This window comes from Zonotrichia albicollis, chromosome 7, assembly GCF_047830755.1.
Source record: "Zonotrichia albicollis isolate bZonAlb1 chromosome 7, bZonAlb1.hap1, whole genome shotgun sequence".
Classification (NCBI taxonomy): Eukaryota; Metazoa; Chordata; class Aves; order Passeriformes; family Passerellidae; genus Zonotrichia; species Zonotrichia albicollis.
In genome coordinates this window covers 28,288,628-28,303,342 of record NC_133825.1, presented here as the reverse complement: position 1 = coordinate 28,303,342, position 14,715 = coordinate 28,288,628, and the positions used below count along the sequence as shown (strand labels likewise).

The 14,715-nt window shown below is 36.5% G+C and overlaps 1 protein-coding gene across 34 annotated transcripts in view; it reads right to left on the bottom strand.

The window, feature by feature from the left end:
• Positions 1-14,715, bottom strand: part of KCNMA1 (potassium calcium-activated channel subfamily M alpha 1) — a 406,748-nt gene that overhangs the window by 169,859 nt on the left and 222,174 nt on the right. For all 34 annotated transcript variants that reach the window (XM_074544761.1, XM_026799790.2, XM_005481495.3 and 31 more), the window contains 2 exons: positions 7,601-7,694; positions 6,574-6,685 (listed from right to left, as the gene is read on the bottom strand). In XM_074544761.1, coding sequence (XP_074400862.1) covers positions 6,574-6,685; positions 7,601-7,694 — 206 coding nt within the window. The remainder of the gene's footprint in view (positions 1-6,573; positions 6,686-7,600; positions 7,695-14,715) is intronic.

Below are 14,715 nucleotides of genomic sequence, written 5' to 3'. Positions count from 1 at the left end.
TTGAGTAGTCAAGATAAGTAATTATTTTTAAGTATACATTTAGAAAAGCATCATATGCCATTAGCTTTTCCATTAAATGACATATTTGAGTGACAGAGCTATAAATACTGATGTAATTTACTCAGCATTGCCATGGCACTCATTAAATGGACTAAACCCCAGGGAGTCTTAAAATGTATCTGGCATGTCTTCCCTGGAAGTCTAGTCAGGAATGTGTTCTTGACCTAAGTTATTTAATATTTCTATTAATATTCTGCCTTATAATGCTAAGCAATGATATATGAGGAAGAAATTCTTGGTAATGAAGAGAGTAAGTTAGTGACAAGCAGGGCTTGGGATCAAGTACAGCAGGATGGCAACAAACAGTATGCATTCATTTATAGGTAATATTTGCGTGAATTTAACTGTAAATTTAGGACTGGATAATATTTTTTCTTCCACTGAAGGTACATTTTTGCTCAGTCAGTTTATAGATGAAAGAGGTCAAGTTAATCCATCCAGCCAGGCAAATACAGTAGGAAGCACTTTGTAAAGCTATATAACTGTTATCAGCTATGATGTTAGCTTTCAACAGCTTCTCAAAATTCAGAAACTAGGACTACTTTTGGGCTAAGCCAGCCACTCATTCACACATGAAAAAAAAAATCAAGATATCCCCCTGCCTATCACCCCTCCCCATCAGAGCAGAATTGAAATCAGAATGTTATTGGGGTCATTTTTCTGTGCAATGTTAAATACCACTCACAGGTAGACTCAGAGGCAGACTGGGAACAGTTGAGTTAAATTATCCTGTTTGCTTTGAATTGACAGAGGTAGGGAAGCAAGAGCACAGTTTCTATGCATGTCAGATGACAGACTTTAATGACACATGAAACTAGTGCTGTCCCTGTGTTTCTGCTCTGCTCCAGTGTCTTTTGGCTACTTGTTTGACTTCTCATCAGTGGAGGAGAGAGAAGAGTATAGTCACAAAGGAGTGCAACAATATCCATAAAAATCTGTCCTGGATTAGGCAAATAAATACTTGTCACAAGGTTACCTTCTAGCCTTAACATTGCAGCAACTCAAATGCCCATTGGGAAGAAAGTATTAATTTAACTGGGGCCCTATCCAAACATACATGCTCTGTGAAATCTGAACTGATTAAGGGGACATACAAAAAAGCAAAAATATTGTCTTCAATACAATGCCAAAGTGATACAGTCCATTCAAAGACAGATTACTGACAAATCACCAAGCACACTGAACATTTAAAAAACTCTTTTCATTAAATTCATTGATCCCTGTTTGAAGGCATTTGAAGTGTAGAAAGAAATGTTACCATACATAAAAGCAGTGCACATGCACACAATACATAAAATTCTTCTAGGAAGTTTTAGAGAATTTGGCTTCCATTATATATAAAATAATGCATAACTTAAGTAAAATGAACCAAAAAATATATCAAAGCTGGATAAAAGTTGCTTGTTTTGTAAGAAATATTGTAGAATTTTGATGTGCATTCAAAGATTCCACCAACAGATGGCAGAAATGCACAACACTTGATAAAGTTATTGCAAATTACTGCAAATTTAAGGTGCTGAGCAAGGGGGCTTTGCGACCTGTAGATGCACCAAAATCCAGTAAATTAATGCAAAGTCAAAGTGGTATCCCTATAACCAAGTTATCAGAAGGCTTCTTTGTGTCGGCATAACTAAATTCCATTAAACTGTTTTCTAAAAGGAATCAAGTATTCTACAGATTCAAATATGCTTTCAGGATGAGCTGTTCTGTAGAGGTTATGGCAAGAAAGTCTACAGGATATTAAAAGAAATGTTTTCATCTACAGATTTTTAACTAAAGCTTCATCTTGAGGAACGCTTGCTGGATGGGCAGAATGCTTCACACCATCACCTTAACTACCTTAATAAGACACATCCAATTTTTCTCCAAATTTATCTCTAAACCAATTTCATTCTCTGATTCAACAAGAAACCTGAATTTCCATCAGAGTTGTTGGAAATACTCTTCTCTGACCAGGCACTGATACTGAAACCACAAGTCTCATCCAAAATGAATTGACATGTCTCGAACAGGACCTGGACAGAATTTGAGCAAACACTGGAAAAAATTATCTCCTTCCCAAACTGCACTAATCACCACCTGAAGAGATTTGTTCTCTATGCTTTCCATGTGTCTATATTTGCATCTGTTGTCTCTCTTCTTTATCCCACTATACATCTCAAATGTAAAATGAAATGAAAAAAATGTACAGCCTCAACAGCAACTTAGACTAAAAAGCATGTGAGGAAATAAGGACGAACAAAAAATCTTCCTGATAAAAAAATTTATAGGAATCAAACAGTTTCTATCACTTGATTTTCTGTACAGTAGAACAGATGAAACATACGGTCAGAAAAAGGAAGTGAGATTGTTTGAAATACCTTTTTTGTCTTTAATTTCTGTGATTCAATAATAAGACACTATCAAATTCATATATTATGTTGTATTAATATCACAATCTAAGGCGGATTGTTCCTCATTCACATATTCTTGAAAATGTGAAGCCAATATCATATTTCTTATGTTAAATTCCCCTCTAACAATACAATCCTGTCAAGGCAATTTTGTTCAATACAGTCAGATCATAAAATCAATATTTCTTTTTTCATAAGCATACAAGTACATGATTAAAGGCATTTCAGATATTTGAATTGGCTTTACTATCACAGAAGATAGAATAAGGGTTTTAAGTGTGTAAAGTGTTATTGAGTCTTTACTAAATAAAACTGGAAGACATTAACTTGTTGTAGGACTCTCCAATTTTTCAGACTGCAACCTATCCAAAGGAAAAAAGTTCTGAATCTGAAACTTAGCTAGGACTCTCAAATTATGACAACTTTGTGGTTAAAAAAACAACAAACCAAACAACAAAATTTACCATGCCATTATTTCTCCCATTGTAAATTATCTTTGTCAAACAACCCTATTAGCCTACCTTCACTTGGACTATAAACAAAATACACAAACTCAGCAATGCACAGAAATAATTTGGTTAAAATTCACTGCCAAAGTCACCTGTAACTCATTTTTCCCTTGGGAAGAGTCTCTCCACTCTGTAGAATCCTGCACCTGGAGAAATGTCCTACCACTATCAGAAAGTTTCTTGTATAGAGTTGTGCAAGCAATACATATGATTTGATAAAGCACAGCTGTAGCTCATGAGCAAGTGTCTACACAAATGTTACTGTTTGCAAAACAGTGTTGGAAAAATGTCATGGGATCTAGATGAAAATGAGCATCCAAAAACACACTGATGTTCATATCTGTACAGTTTTCAAGTCAGAACATAAGAAATTATTATACAGCATGATAAAGCACTATACATCACTAAACTATACAGATTCATTAAAAATTTCTTTCCTATCTCTATTTCCTCAAATTTGTCAATAATATGTAGATCTTTTCATATGCCAAATGCACTCTTTTCACGTGCTTCCTTTTCTTATGCTGTCCTCTGCATGCAAAAATGATACCACAGAAACCCTTTCTGAAGGCTTTACCAAATCTAAAAATCTGGTATTTTGCAGGTTTGAAGTGCTGTTTTGCCTTCATCTTTACTTTAGACATTGATCATACTGATATTCCTAGAAAACTTTTCAAAAAGTATAATCTGATCTTTCTTTCAATACCAAATGTTGTCTGCAAACTGGAACCTAGGTAGAAGACTAGATTTGAAACATCCTCTATGAATACTGATTGAAAATTTAATTCATATACAGCATTTCAAGATGCAAAAATATATGTAAAGAACAGCTGAATACAAAAGAGTATCAGGGAAAGGAGGAGGCTTCACATACTAAGAGCTGCACAATAGTTGAATGATGGCATTTCTGAGCCAGCGTAAGAACAGAAAAAATCCACTGGCCTTCCACTTCTCTACATGATCAGATGATATATCCAGAGCATGTCCTCTGCCATGCTTCACATCCTTCTATAAGCACTTACTGCTCCAAAGGCAAAGCTTATTATTTATTTAGGATAGTTTGGTTTGTTTAAAACACTGCTCAAACTGTGGGTCCATAGTGATGCTAGTCAGTTAGCTAAACCAGGACAGCTCTTGTAGAATTGGGCATTCAGAGCCACTTGGGAACTTGGATTCTGCCAAGTACTTCAATGAAGTCATTACAGCTGACTGACATGAATCAATAATGAAATAAACTGGAAAGACCCTGATGCACAATACATTCCAGATGGTGCATTTTATTTTGGCTCCTAATGATCCTGAAATCTAAAGCACACAAAGAAAACCTGCTAAATCATTAAGAAATTCTTAAAATGTGCCAATGTTGAATGATTTTTGCCTCACTAAAAGGCAAACCTCCCTGCTAATCCTACAGACACATGGGGACAACTTGTGCAAAACCCACAACTTATTTGTTCTGAATCCCCCTCAGCAGAAGGATATCTCTCTCAATTACAATGCTTATATAAAAGAAAAAGGCAAAGTAGCCATCTAACCTGAAACTAAATAATATGGTCTAAAGACACTCCCTTCCCCTCTACTCACACTCTCAGTCTTACCAGGGTATTACCTACACGTATGATTTGAGCTCTACAGGCAGCAAATTTGGCCATCCCTTCCAAAGGTGTAAAAAGGAATATACAGGCTCCATTAATACGCTTTGATATATTCACTTAAAAATTCTTTCATCACAGTTTCTCAAAATAACTTTCTGGTCTGAATTAAAGTTATGTTAGGAATCCAAACCATTCACATTTTTGAATTAGTGAATGATTTCACTAAGGATGATTTATCTAAAATGAAAACCCCTCTGGAAGCAGGTGCAAAGCTAAAACATTGTAAATATGTTATTCCTAAGATGACTACACTAAAAAACACATCAGTTTTTTGCCTCAGCAGGTGATAAATGTCTCAGGGGGATTCCACAAAGAAACAGGCAAAGTGAGGCTATAAACAAGAAATCAAGATAAAGTGATGTTGATGTAATTAAGAGATATGGAAATTCTTTCAACCCTATGAGTGCTCAACTCTTCCTGAAAACTGACATAAAACTTATGAAATCCATGCAGCAGAAACTGCTAAATGTGCAAACGCTCTCATTATTCCTGTCAGTACTGTTAGCTGGATTGCTGTGTCACCATGAGTCAGTCAATTACGCAGTCACTTTCATGAAGGGTATTCATTCCAAATAATTATCTCTGCCTCATTTCCCAGAGTTTGTGGTCTTGCTACTTTCTCATTTCATATTCCTTTTCAATAGATTCTGTGATTCTATTTATTCTCTCAGATAGACTTAATCTCCAAGGACTTCAACCTCAAAGTTTTTGGGAAACTCTGATACTTCCCATACAGGAGTGAAAATCCATCCCTCTAATTCACATAATGCAAGAAATCTGAGATAAAGTTATAGCTACTGAAATCGGCAATTTTCTTTCAAGGATAAGCATGTTTTTTAATTACATACCTTCTTTTTAAATTTTATTTCCTAACATAATGTGGAACTGTATGACATTTTCTCTTTCAAAAAGCCTTACTTAGTTTTCTATATGTGACAGAGGTGATATGTGATAAAGAGAGTAATCATATGAGGATGTGTAGTGATCTTTTCTGGCTGTTTTACTGCTTTCTTCCCTGGCATACTAATTACCACTGATATGACCTTTACTGTGGTTATAAATTACCTGATCTCTTTCCATAAAAAAAAATTCATCAATAATTTTTGTATCTTTGCACTTCTATATTAAGATGAAAATGTTAAAAGACTATTAAAGGCCCTCTGGTTTATTTTATTTTCCATATGAAACATTTAAGATAAGAATTTCTTCAGTTTTCAGGGACAATGAGTGCCTGTATTTCCAGAGGCATGAATTGCCAAACTGTGAGGTTTCATAAGTTGTCTAAAGACATATGCCATTTTTTAGGATGTTTTCTCTGAATAAAAAAAATCACGACATTTGACTAATGAAAATGCCTAAAACACTTGTACAGGAAACTCGATTTGGCACATTATGGATGTTTTTAATTGAGTGTCCTCTCTATTTCATTTTGCATTCCCTTTTACATGTGGCACACCTTTTCTAATGCATTCCTAGCAGTCCAGTAAAAATATTAAGTGTCTAAATGTATCTCCCAAATCAGTCACTTCGGTGGATTCAAAATTTAGCCACACTGGCTTAAAAAATGCAATGAGAATATATTGATTTCATTGTTGACAATGATCCATGGCAATCCAGTTCAGTGAATGAATGATCTAGATCACCTGTTCAGGTTGTGAGCTGAGACAAATCAAATTCATGGTTTGATAAAGGCAGGCTACTGTTCCACAGTACTTCCAAAATGGAGTTCTCCACCACTTAGAGTAGGAGATTAGTAAACAGTTGAAAACAAAACAAATATAGTAAGTGCTTTTTCTGACAAAATTCACCTTTCTGCTTCAAATTCACTTTGAAAACTACTTTGGAAACATTATTCTATTTACACAATGACATAAGATCAACAGATTCTCCACCCAAATGTGCAAACTTAAAGTAATTTTATAACAAGCATTTTAAAGGTTAAACTATTTTACTTACCAAGCCAACTTCTGTTTAAATATACTGACACAAACACTGGAGGGACCGTGAAGAAGTCTACCACTGAGTTAACTTCTAGCCAAAACCATAGCTTGTCATTGGCTGCTATAAACTGGAAAGAAAAAAAAAAAAAGAGGGGAAGAGATGAAAGAATCAGATTATTATCATGCTGATTTCAGGTATCTGTTCTAAAATATTAAACCCAAAAGTTAGTGTAGTAACTGATGTTTTAGGTCAGTCTAGACAAAACATGGAAAGAAGTCTGTATTGCAAATTTCTTGATAATAACACTGAGATTAAAATGAAAGGCCTAACTAGAGAGATAGATCATCTATGTTATCAGTTGTAGTATCTATGCTAAAAATACTTTTTCCACATTTGTTGACAATGTATCAGTAATATTGGAAAAGTGTAGGCAATTATTAAGTATTTGGAAGCACATCAATTTTGTTCCAGCACACCAAATATGCTGGTGGCAGTCTTATCATACATTTGGTGCTCACAAATTTCTCAATACAGAGCTGTTTAGAGTCCCATCATTACAAGTCCAGAGGAGATCAGGAGGGTGACTCCTACAAGGCATAGTTCAGGACTGCAGCAGCACTTCAGGCTTTTGAATGAAACCACGTGGTCTCTCTCTCTCCTGAATACAAAATTAGCCCTGGGAAACTGGCAAGCTTAGATTGGGCATCATAGTTAGAACTTGCCTACGTGCTTAAATAAGGTGAAACTGCCACTTGCATTTGATTCATAATTAAAAAATAATTGAAACATTTGCTTTATATAAACATTAAATGGAAAAATACAAATAAAGTGAAAAAAACTAGTGTATTATGAAGGTATTTAACGGAGCAGATCTATCTAAGTCTTAAAACTTTGACTTACACATTTCAAAACCATGGTCATATTCTTTGCATTAAAGAAGATAGTGTCTTTCTTTCAAAGAAAATACAATCTCTATTTCAATCTCCATATACAGCAGCTGCCTTCCCTCCCTGCCTCCTGCCACCAGAGAGACGCTACTTACACGCAAGCCGAAGTAGAGTAGGAAGAACACATTGAAAGCCATGTCGATCTGTAATGTGAAATCTTTGTAGAAATTCTGGCAGGATTCTATTGGGCTATTTGAAAGACAAAGAAATCAGAATAAACTGTCAGTATGTGAGCTTCTACTCTGCTGAGAATTGTTTGCATTTCATTAAAGACCTTGATCCAGAAATCAGGTTTCTGTTTTCCAGTCGTTTACTGGATACAAGCAAGCATTTCAAAGGAACTATTTCGTTCATTCAGTTAGTCATTCATACAGTATTCATATTCACCTATTCAGGTAATATTTGAGAATTAACATGCAGATACCTTTAGGAGAGGACAAGCAGGAGAATACCTCAGGATTGCTTAACCCCACATTAACCCTTAAAGAACTGACTTCTTTCTAAAGAACACACCTATGATACTTTAGGAAGAAACCTAACAAGTACACAGGTACAGTGAAACATTACATGCTTTTAATTCATAAAACCTTTTTAAAAAATAGTTGCTTAGGAATACATTACCCATTAGCAACCTGGAGTACTTAGTCTTGTAGAATCCCTTGTTTATAAAAAGTTGATTGGATTTTTTTTCTTTTTCTCACTTCTTTTTTTTTTTTTTATGGCCATTTAATGTACTTTATGTACAGTACTATGAACTGAGTAGAAAAGCAGCATAGCCCACTGGTAAAATTAAATAACAAAATAAATTGAAGAATTTGAAGCAGTACTCTAAGGGTTAATTTCTGCATGCAGGTTAATTAAAATACCCTTGTGTGTCTCAGGCAGCCATTGCAAATTTCAGCTTCTTATTTTATGCTCTGTTTAACAGTGGGACAGATCCAAAGCTTGCTCTATACAAACTGGTACTTTATAAATATACTTTTATCTAAGGAAGGTGGTAACTTCCATAAGTATCATCAGTGATTTATTTGTAAGGTTTCTAAAACAGGTTGTTGAAGCCACAGTCCAATGTTGTAGTCATAGACCAAAGTGAAAATCATGTCCCAATATATGTTGATGTATATACTATATATACATAATGTCCCACCATATATACATATATATACACACATATATTGCAAATGATCCTGTGTTCATCACAAGTGTAATAGAGGGAAACTAGAACGTAGATCATTTGAACATTTGGAGCCCTAGAAAACTCCTTTTAGAAAAGCAGAAATTTGTTGGCTTTCTAGATCAAATAAATCACTGAACATGAATATAATACCAGTTAGTATAGCAGTATTTCTGCAAGTATAATGCTAGACTGCTCAACAAGCAAGATTCTATGCGTTATGAATGTCAGGTACCTAACTTAAGGCATAAAGGAAATTACCTGGACTACCAGGTCATTACACATGCAGCCAGATTTTCCATTCCTTGTATACATTTCAGGTCAAACAAGTTAATTACAGCATGCTCTCTACTGTCTCTATATGCATGAATGTATACAGCAAAATTCTCCTTGATGTACAATAGCTTCATATTTTAAGAAGCTTCAGTGCTATAGGAAAGTGTATTAAAACTGTTTTTCGAAGGCTATTTGAAAGACATTGAAGTTATGAGACACTTCTGTAATAGTTAAAATAAAATTGATTTACAAGAGCAGGCAGAAGGGAAGAGAAGCCATATGTTAACATACAGGAGAGCAGACAATACCCCATATTTACAAACACAGTTTTAGCTACAAAAATACTGGATGTAATTTGAGAACCCAACTGGATAATCTTCTGTAAGGCACTAATGAGAACAAAGGATTTTGTCAAAATAAGGTAGGCCACACACTGAGTCACAGTGCACCCTATCAACAGGAAATAGAGAGGAACAGAACCAACAACCCTGCACCAGCCCTTAACTCCGAGTTATGTCCCTGCAAAACCTGGAGAAATTCACCGAAGCTAATGGACTGCAGAGGCTTATAACCAGGATAGAGAGCAATTTTTAGTAAAGGTCAGCTAAGGTTGCAGCTAACAGCTCTACTTTTGTGTCACTGTCCTTTACAAAAACCTACAAGATCTGACAAATTATCTAATGCAAAATAAATCTCTTTTTTTGGCAAAACACTTAGCCCAATGGATGACAATTCTGATTTGTGACTTCGGTTCACCTAATACCAAAACCACTGTTTCTCCTAGTCATATCCTTTAAACTTCCTTTATTTCAGAGAGAATCCCTCTCTTTCAATATTTAAGTTGTCCATTTCAAAGACAAACACAGCATCCTTCTTTTTTATTTCAAATGATGATTTTTCAGAAGGGCATGACACTGAAGAAATTATCAAGTTTTTCACAGATGGATTATAAAATATTTTAAACATTCTAAATTAAACTTTCAGTTTGGATTTCTTATTTTTCTTCTCACCAGTAGCTGACATCTGAGCTGTAAGAAAAACAGGGCCACTAATGTTTATCATTGCACAATTCTGCAGAAAGAAGCCAATTTGAAACTTGTCTTTACATCGAGTTTCCCAACACCAGAAGTGCTGTAAGTACTTCTTAGGAGTGCACAAGGGTCTCCAGGACCAGCAATAATACTAATAAAACTCCCTGGTTTATATTAAAATCATATGGCATATCCTATGGGATTTCATCCCATTGGAGCAGCAAAGGTTTCACTTCTGAAAAAGACAACAGACTATTAGAATTGTTTTTACTCCCTTTCCATGAATGGTTTCATACACTTATATCGCAAAAAGACAGAAGAAACCATGAGAAAATCAATGAAATAGCATACTGGCAATGAGAGGAAAGATTTCATATAACTAGATAAAATTTACAGTAACGATGGAACTGTAAATGCAATGGGCACCTCTCCCTAAAAAAAGTGGCAGGATCAATACTCCAACAACTGGCATGCACATCTGGTAAATCAGCCAGCTAGGGAAGGAACCCCACCAGAGCTGTTTTTCTGAACAGAGAAGGACTGGTGGCTGATGTGACAATAGGAGGTTGTCTTGGGCACAGCAATCATAAAACAACAGATTTTGATTTTTGGAGAAATAATGAGGGGGGCCAGCAGGACTCCCAGAGGGCAGGCTTTGGCCTGTTTATGAGGCTGGTTGAGAAAGACCCTTGGAATGCAGTCCTGAAGGGCAAAGGAGTCCAGGAAGGCTGGACATGATTCAAGATGGAAATTTTAAATGCACTGTAGCAGGCCATCCCTATGTGTCAAAAGATGAGCAGGGAAGACCATCAGCCTGGCTGAATAGAGAACTTTGGCTGGAATTCAGGAATAAAAGTGCATCATCTTTGGAAGAAGGGCCAGGCAACTCAAGAGGGCTTCAAGGATGTTGTGAGGTTATGCAGGGAGAAAACTAGAAGGGTCAAAGCCCAACTAGAACTAAATCTGGTTACTGGCATAAAAGAAAATTAAAAAAAAAAACACTTATAGAAATGCATTAGCAACAGAAGTAGAATCTCCATTTTTATTGGATGTGAGGGAAACATAATGTAAAGAATGAGGAGAAGCCTGGGGTACTTAATACCTGCTTTGCTTTGCGGTCTTTAGTAGTAAGAGCAGCTGTTCTCTGGGTACCCAGTGCCCTCAGCTGGAAGACAGATGGGGAACAGAATGAAGCCCTCACAATCCAAGGGGAAATGGTCAGTAAAATACTGTAAAATACTACACCATTTAGAACAAATCCAAAGGGCTGCATGGAATCCACCCAAAGAAACCGAGGGGGGCGGCAGAAGTGCTGACCAAGCTACTTTCCATCATTTATCAGCAGACTTGGTTAACTGGAGAGGTTCTACCTCACAGGAAATTGAGAAATATGACACTCATCTACAAGAAGGATCAGGAAGAGGATTCATGAACTACAAGCCTGTCAGCCTGACCTTGGTGCTGGGCAAGGTCATGGAGCACATCTTGAGCCAGCACAGAGCACATTAGGACACCACAGGATCAGGTCAAGCCTGTTTGTGTTTATAAAAGGCAGTGCAGCTTGACCAATCTGATCTCCTTCTATGACAAGGTGACTTGCTTGGTGGATGAGGAAAAGGCTGTGAAGGCTATCCAGACTTTAGTCAAGCTTTTTACACCAATTCCCACATCATTCTACTGGAGAAACTGGCTGCTCATAGCTTGGAACTGCTGGGTAAAAGGCTGGATGGCTGAGCCCAAGGAGTGCAGCCAATATCTTGATCTATGATCTGGTCAAGGGAATTGAGTGAGCCCGCAGTAAGCTCACAGATGACACCAAGTTGAGTGGGAATGTTGGCCTGCTGGAGGGTAGGAAGGCTCTGCAGAGGGATCTGAACAGGCTGGATCCATGGGCTGAGGCCAATTGTACAAGTTTCAACAAGGCCAAATGCCTTGTCCTGCACTTGGGTCACAACAATGCCACGCAGTGCTACAGGCTTGGAGAAGAGCAGCTCTAAAGGTGTTGGGAAAAGAATCTAAAGCTGCTGATCAGCAGCCAGCTCACTGTGAGCTAGCACGTGCCGAAGTGGCCAAGGAGACCAACAGCTTCCAGCCTTATAACAGGAGCAGTGTGTCCAGCAGGACCAGGGAAGGGACCATCCCTGTGTACTCAGCCCTGGTGAGGACACCCCTCGAGCGCTGTGCCCAGCTCTGGGCCCCACACTGCAGGACAGCCAGGGGCCGAGATAAAACAGAAGGGAACAGCTGGGGAAGGCTCTGGAGGGAGCACAAGGGGGCTGGGGCTGTTCAGCCTGGAGAAAAGCAGGCTCAGGAAGGACCTTATCACTCCCTAGGGACAGGTGTAGCAAGGTGGGGGTCGACCTCTTCTCCCAAATACAAGTGACAGAAGAAGAGGAAATGGCCTCAAGTTGTGTCAGGGGAAGGCTAGATTGGATATTAGGGAACAATTTTTCACTGAAACATTGTTGAAAGAGGCTGCCTAGGGAAGTAGAGTCACCACCCCTAGAGGTATTTAAAAGATGTATAGCTTTAGCACTTAGAGACATGGTTTATTGGAGAACTTAAAGGTCATTTATAAAATAAATGATTCTATGATTCTCTAATATTTATAAGCACTTTGAAAGAGCATCTTTGATTATCTATACAATTTTTACAACAAAACTAGTAGCTATGAAGCCCAGTTGTACAGTTATAATAAGCATAAACTACTTCAATGAGCAAGAGTGACTAAAAGAGTGGTAACAAAATAATTCCATTTAATTTTACATATTTCCTGCAAAACTTTGACATGGTGCTCCCAGCATCCTTAAAGCTTTGCTGCAATCAGCATTGAAGTCAACACTGTGCACGACAATTTTATCTCATGCTGCACCACCTGTCACTTCAATTCAAAAGACCCTACTGCTGCTTAAAGAACTATTTTTGCCACCAGTTTATATCATGTATTTATTATTCTTGCTTATTTCTGTTTGGCTTAAAATGTTTGTAATGCATCAAAATGTTTCTACTGGAATTACTCCTTGAATAGTCATAAAATGAGTGTGAGAGAGCAAAAAATGCTTTTTAATGTTTTCTGAAATTGCTTCTGTGAGTATATTAATATGAAAATTCCCACAGAAGCCTTCAGATTTTTCCAGGATTTTTGAAATTGCAACAGAACTGAAAACAACTTGAGTGGTTTTACTGTATCTTGTCACCTCTTGATAGGAGGTGTAAAGCCCATTGCAAACTTCAGATCAAGGCCTTAGTAAGGACTACCAACCTCTGTCCCAGCTCAGCCACTGCCATCATGACCACAAAGAATAAGGAGAAGGAGTTCCAGGAAAGTCATTCAGACTTTCGACCAGCTCTGCAATCACAGTGACAGCTGTCTGGACAATTTTACGTTAAATGTTCCCCACAATGACGGGAAAGCTTTTGTACACCCAATTCAGCACTTGAAATAACTATACAATATGCAATTTACAGTTCTTCCTAGGTAAGGAAGTAGACTGTTTTATTTTTTGGCACATCGTGTCCGGCTGCTCCTAATGGTTTTTTGCCTTTTTTATTTCTCTTACTTTTTAATGACAAGGCATGCAAAGACAAAGATGGATGCTAATCCTTACCTGTGTATAATTTTATTTTTTAAAAAAGGGAAAATGTTTATTTTAAGACATATTAATCTAGTTGCATTTTGTCAAGTGTTTTGAAGATATGTATATAAAACTTTCATAAACCACCACAGAAGAAATTACTTGTACTGCAACCAATTAAGTACTGGTGTTAATATCTTACTACAGCTGCTACAACTTCAGAACTTTAAGAAGATATTGAAAATTTTAGAAATTCAGAGAATTTTCCTAATTTACAATTTTAATTTTTGTGAATTGCTTTTTGAATGGTGGAGGAAAAGCTGAATCCATTAGAGAAACAAGATAAAAATATTTTTAATTTTGTATCAATAAAATATAAAATTTAAAGTAGTGATCAAATGTAAAATCATATGAAAAAGAAGTTTTTATTTCCTGTACTCATGACAGTTTTTAGAGTGCACAACAGGACGTTATATGAAAAGACAGTAAAATGTGCACTTTCCATCAGAAGGAATGTGCATTGAGGAGAGCAAATTTTAAAATGAAATTATAGCTATGTACAGAAATACCAGTTGATGCTGCTAAAACATAAATAACACAAATAAATAAATAAAAGAAACCACTCAATATTTAGAAGTTCATTAGTATTGCATCATTTGACACTCTACTCACTGCACTTTCCAATTGTATTTCAATGCAATTAATATCTCAATTTGGGCATCTAAATTTTGTTTGTACATAAAACCGCTTAAAGTGGTAGGATTTTTTTCAAAATATTTTGTTTTACTGGAAGCTCCTCTTTAATATTGAATTCCCTCCAATTTACTTCCAGAGCAAACCAAATTTTATGAAGTCTAGAGTAAAAAAATTTGGCACAATTTTGATACAGTAGTGTCTCTTTATACTCCTTTAATACATATTTTGAACAGTACAGAAAAAAAGAAAAATAAGTTGCTTATGGTTAGGATTTTAAACTCTGTTTCAGTGATGTAGTACTAAAGTAAAACCATAGAAAAGCCACATTGTATCATTTAGTAAAAGCAATTTTCATTCAAGGCAGAAGGATTTACCCCTTTATGGTTTAGACACACAGGCCAGAAGGGAATAAGCAGTTAAAACCTTCTTTACTGAAACAGGCATGAACAAACAGCAAA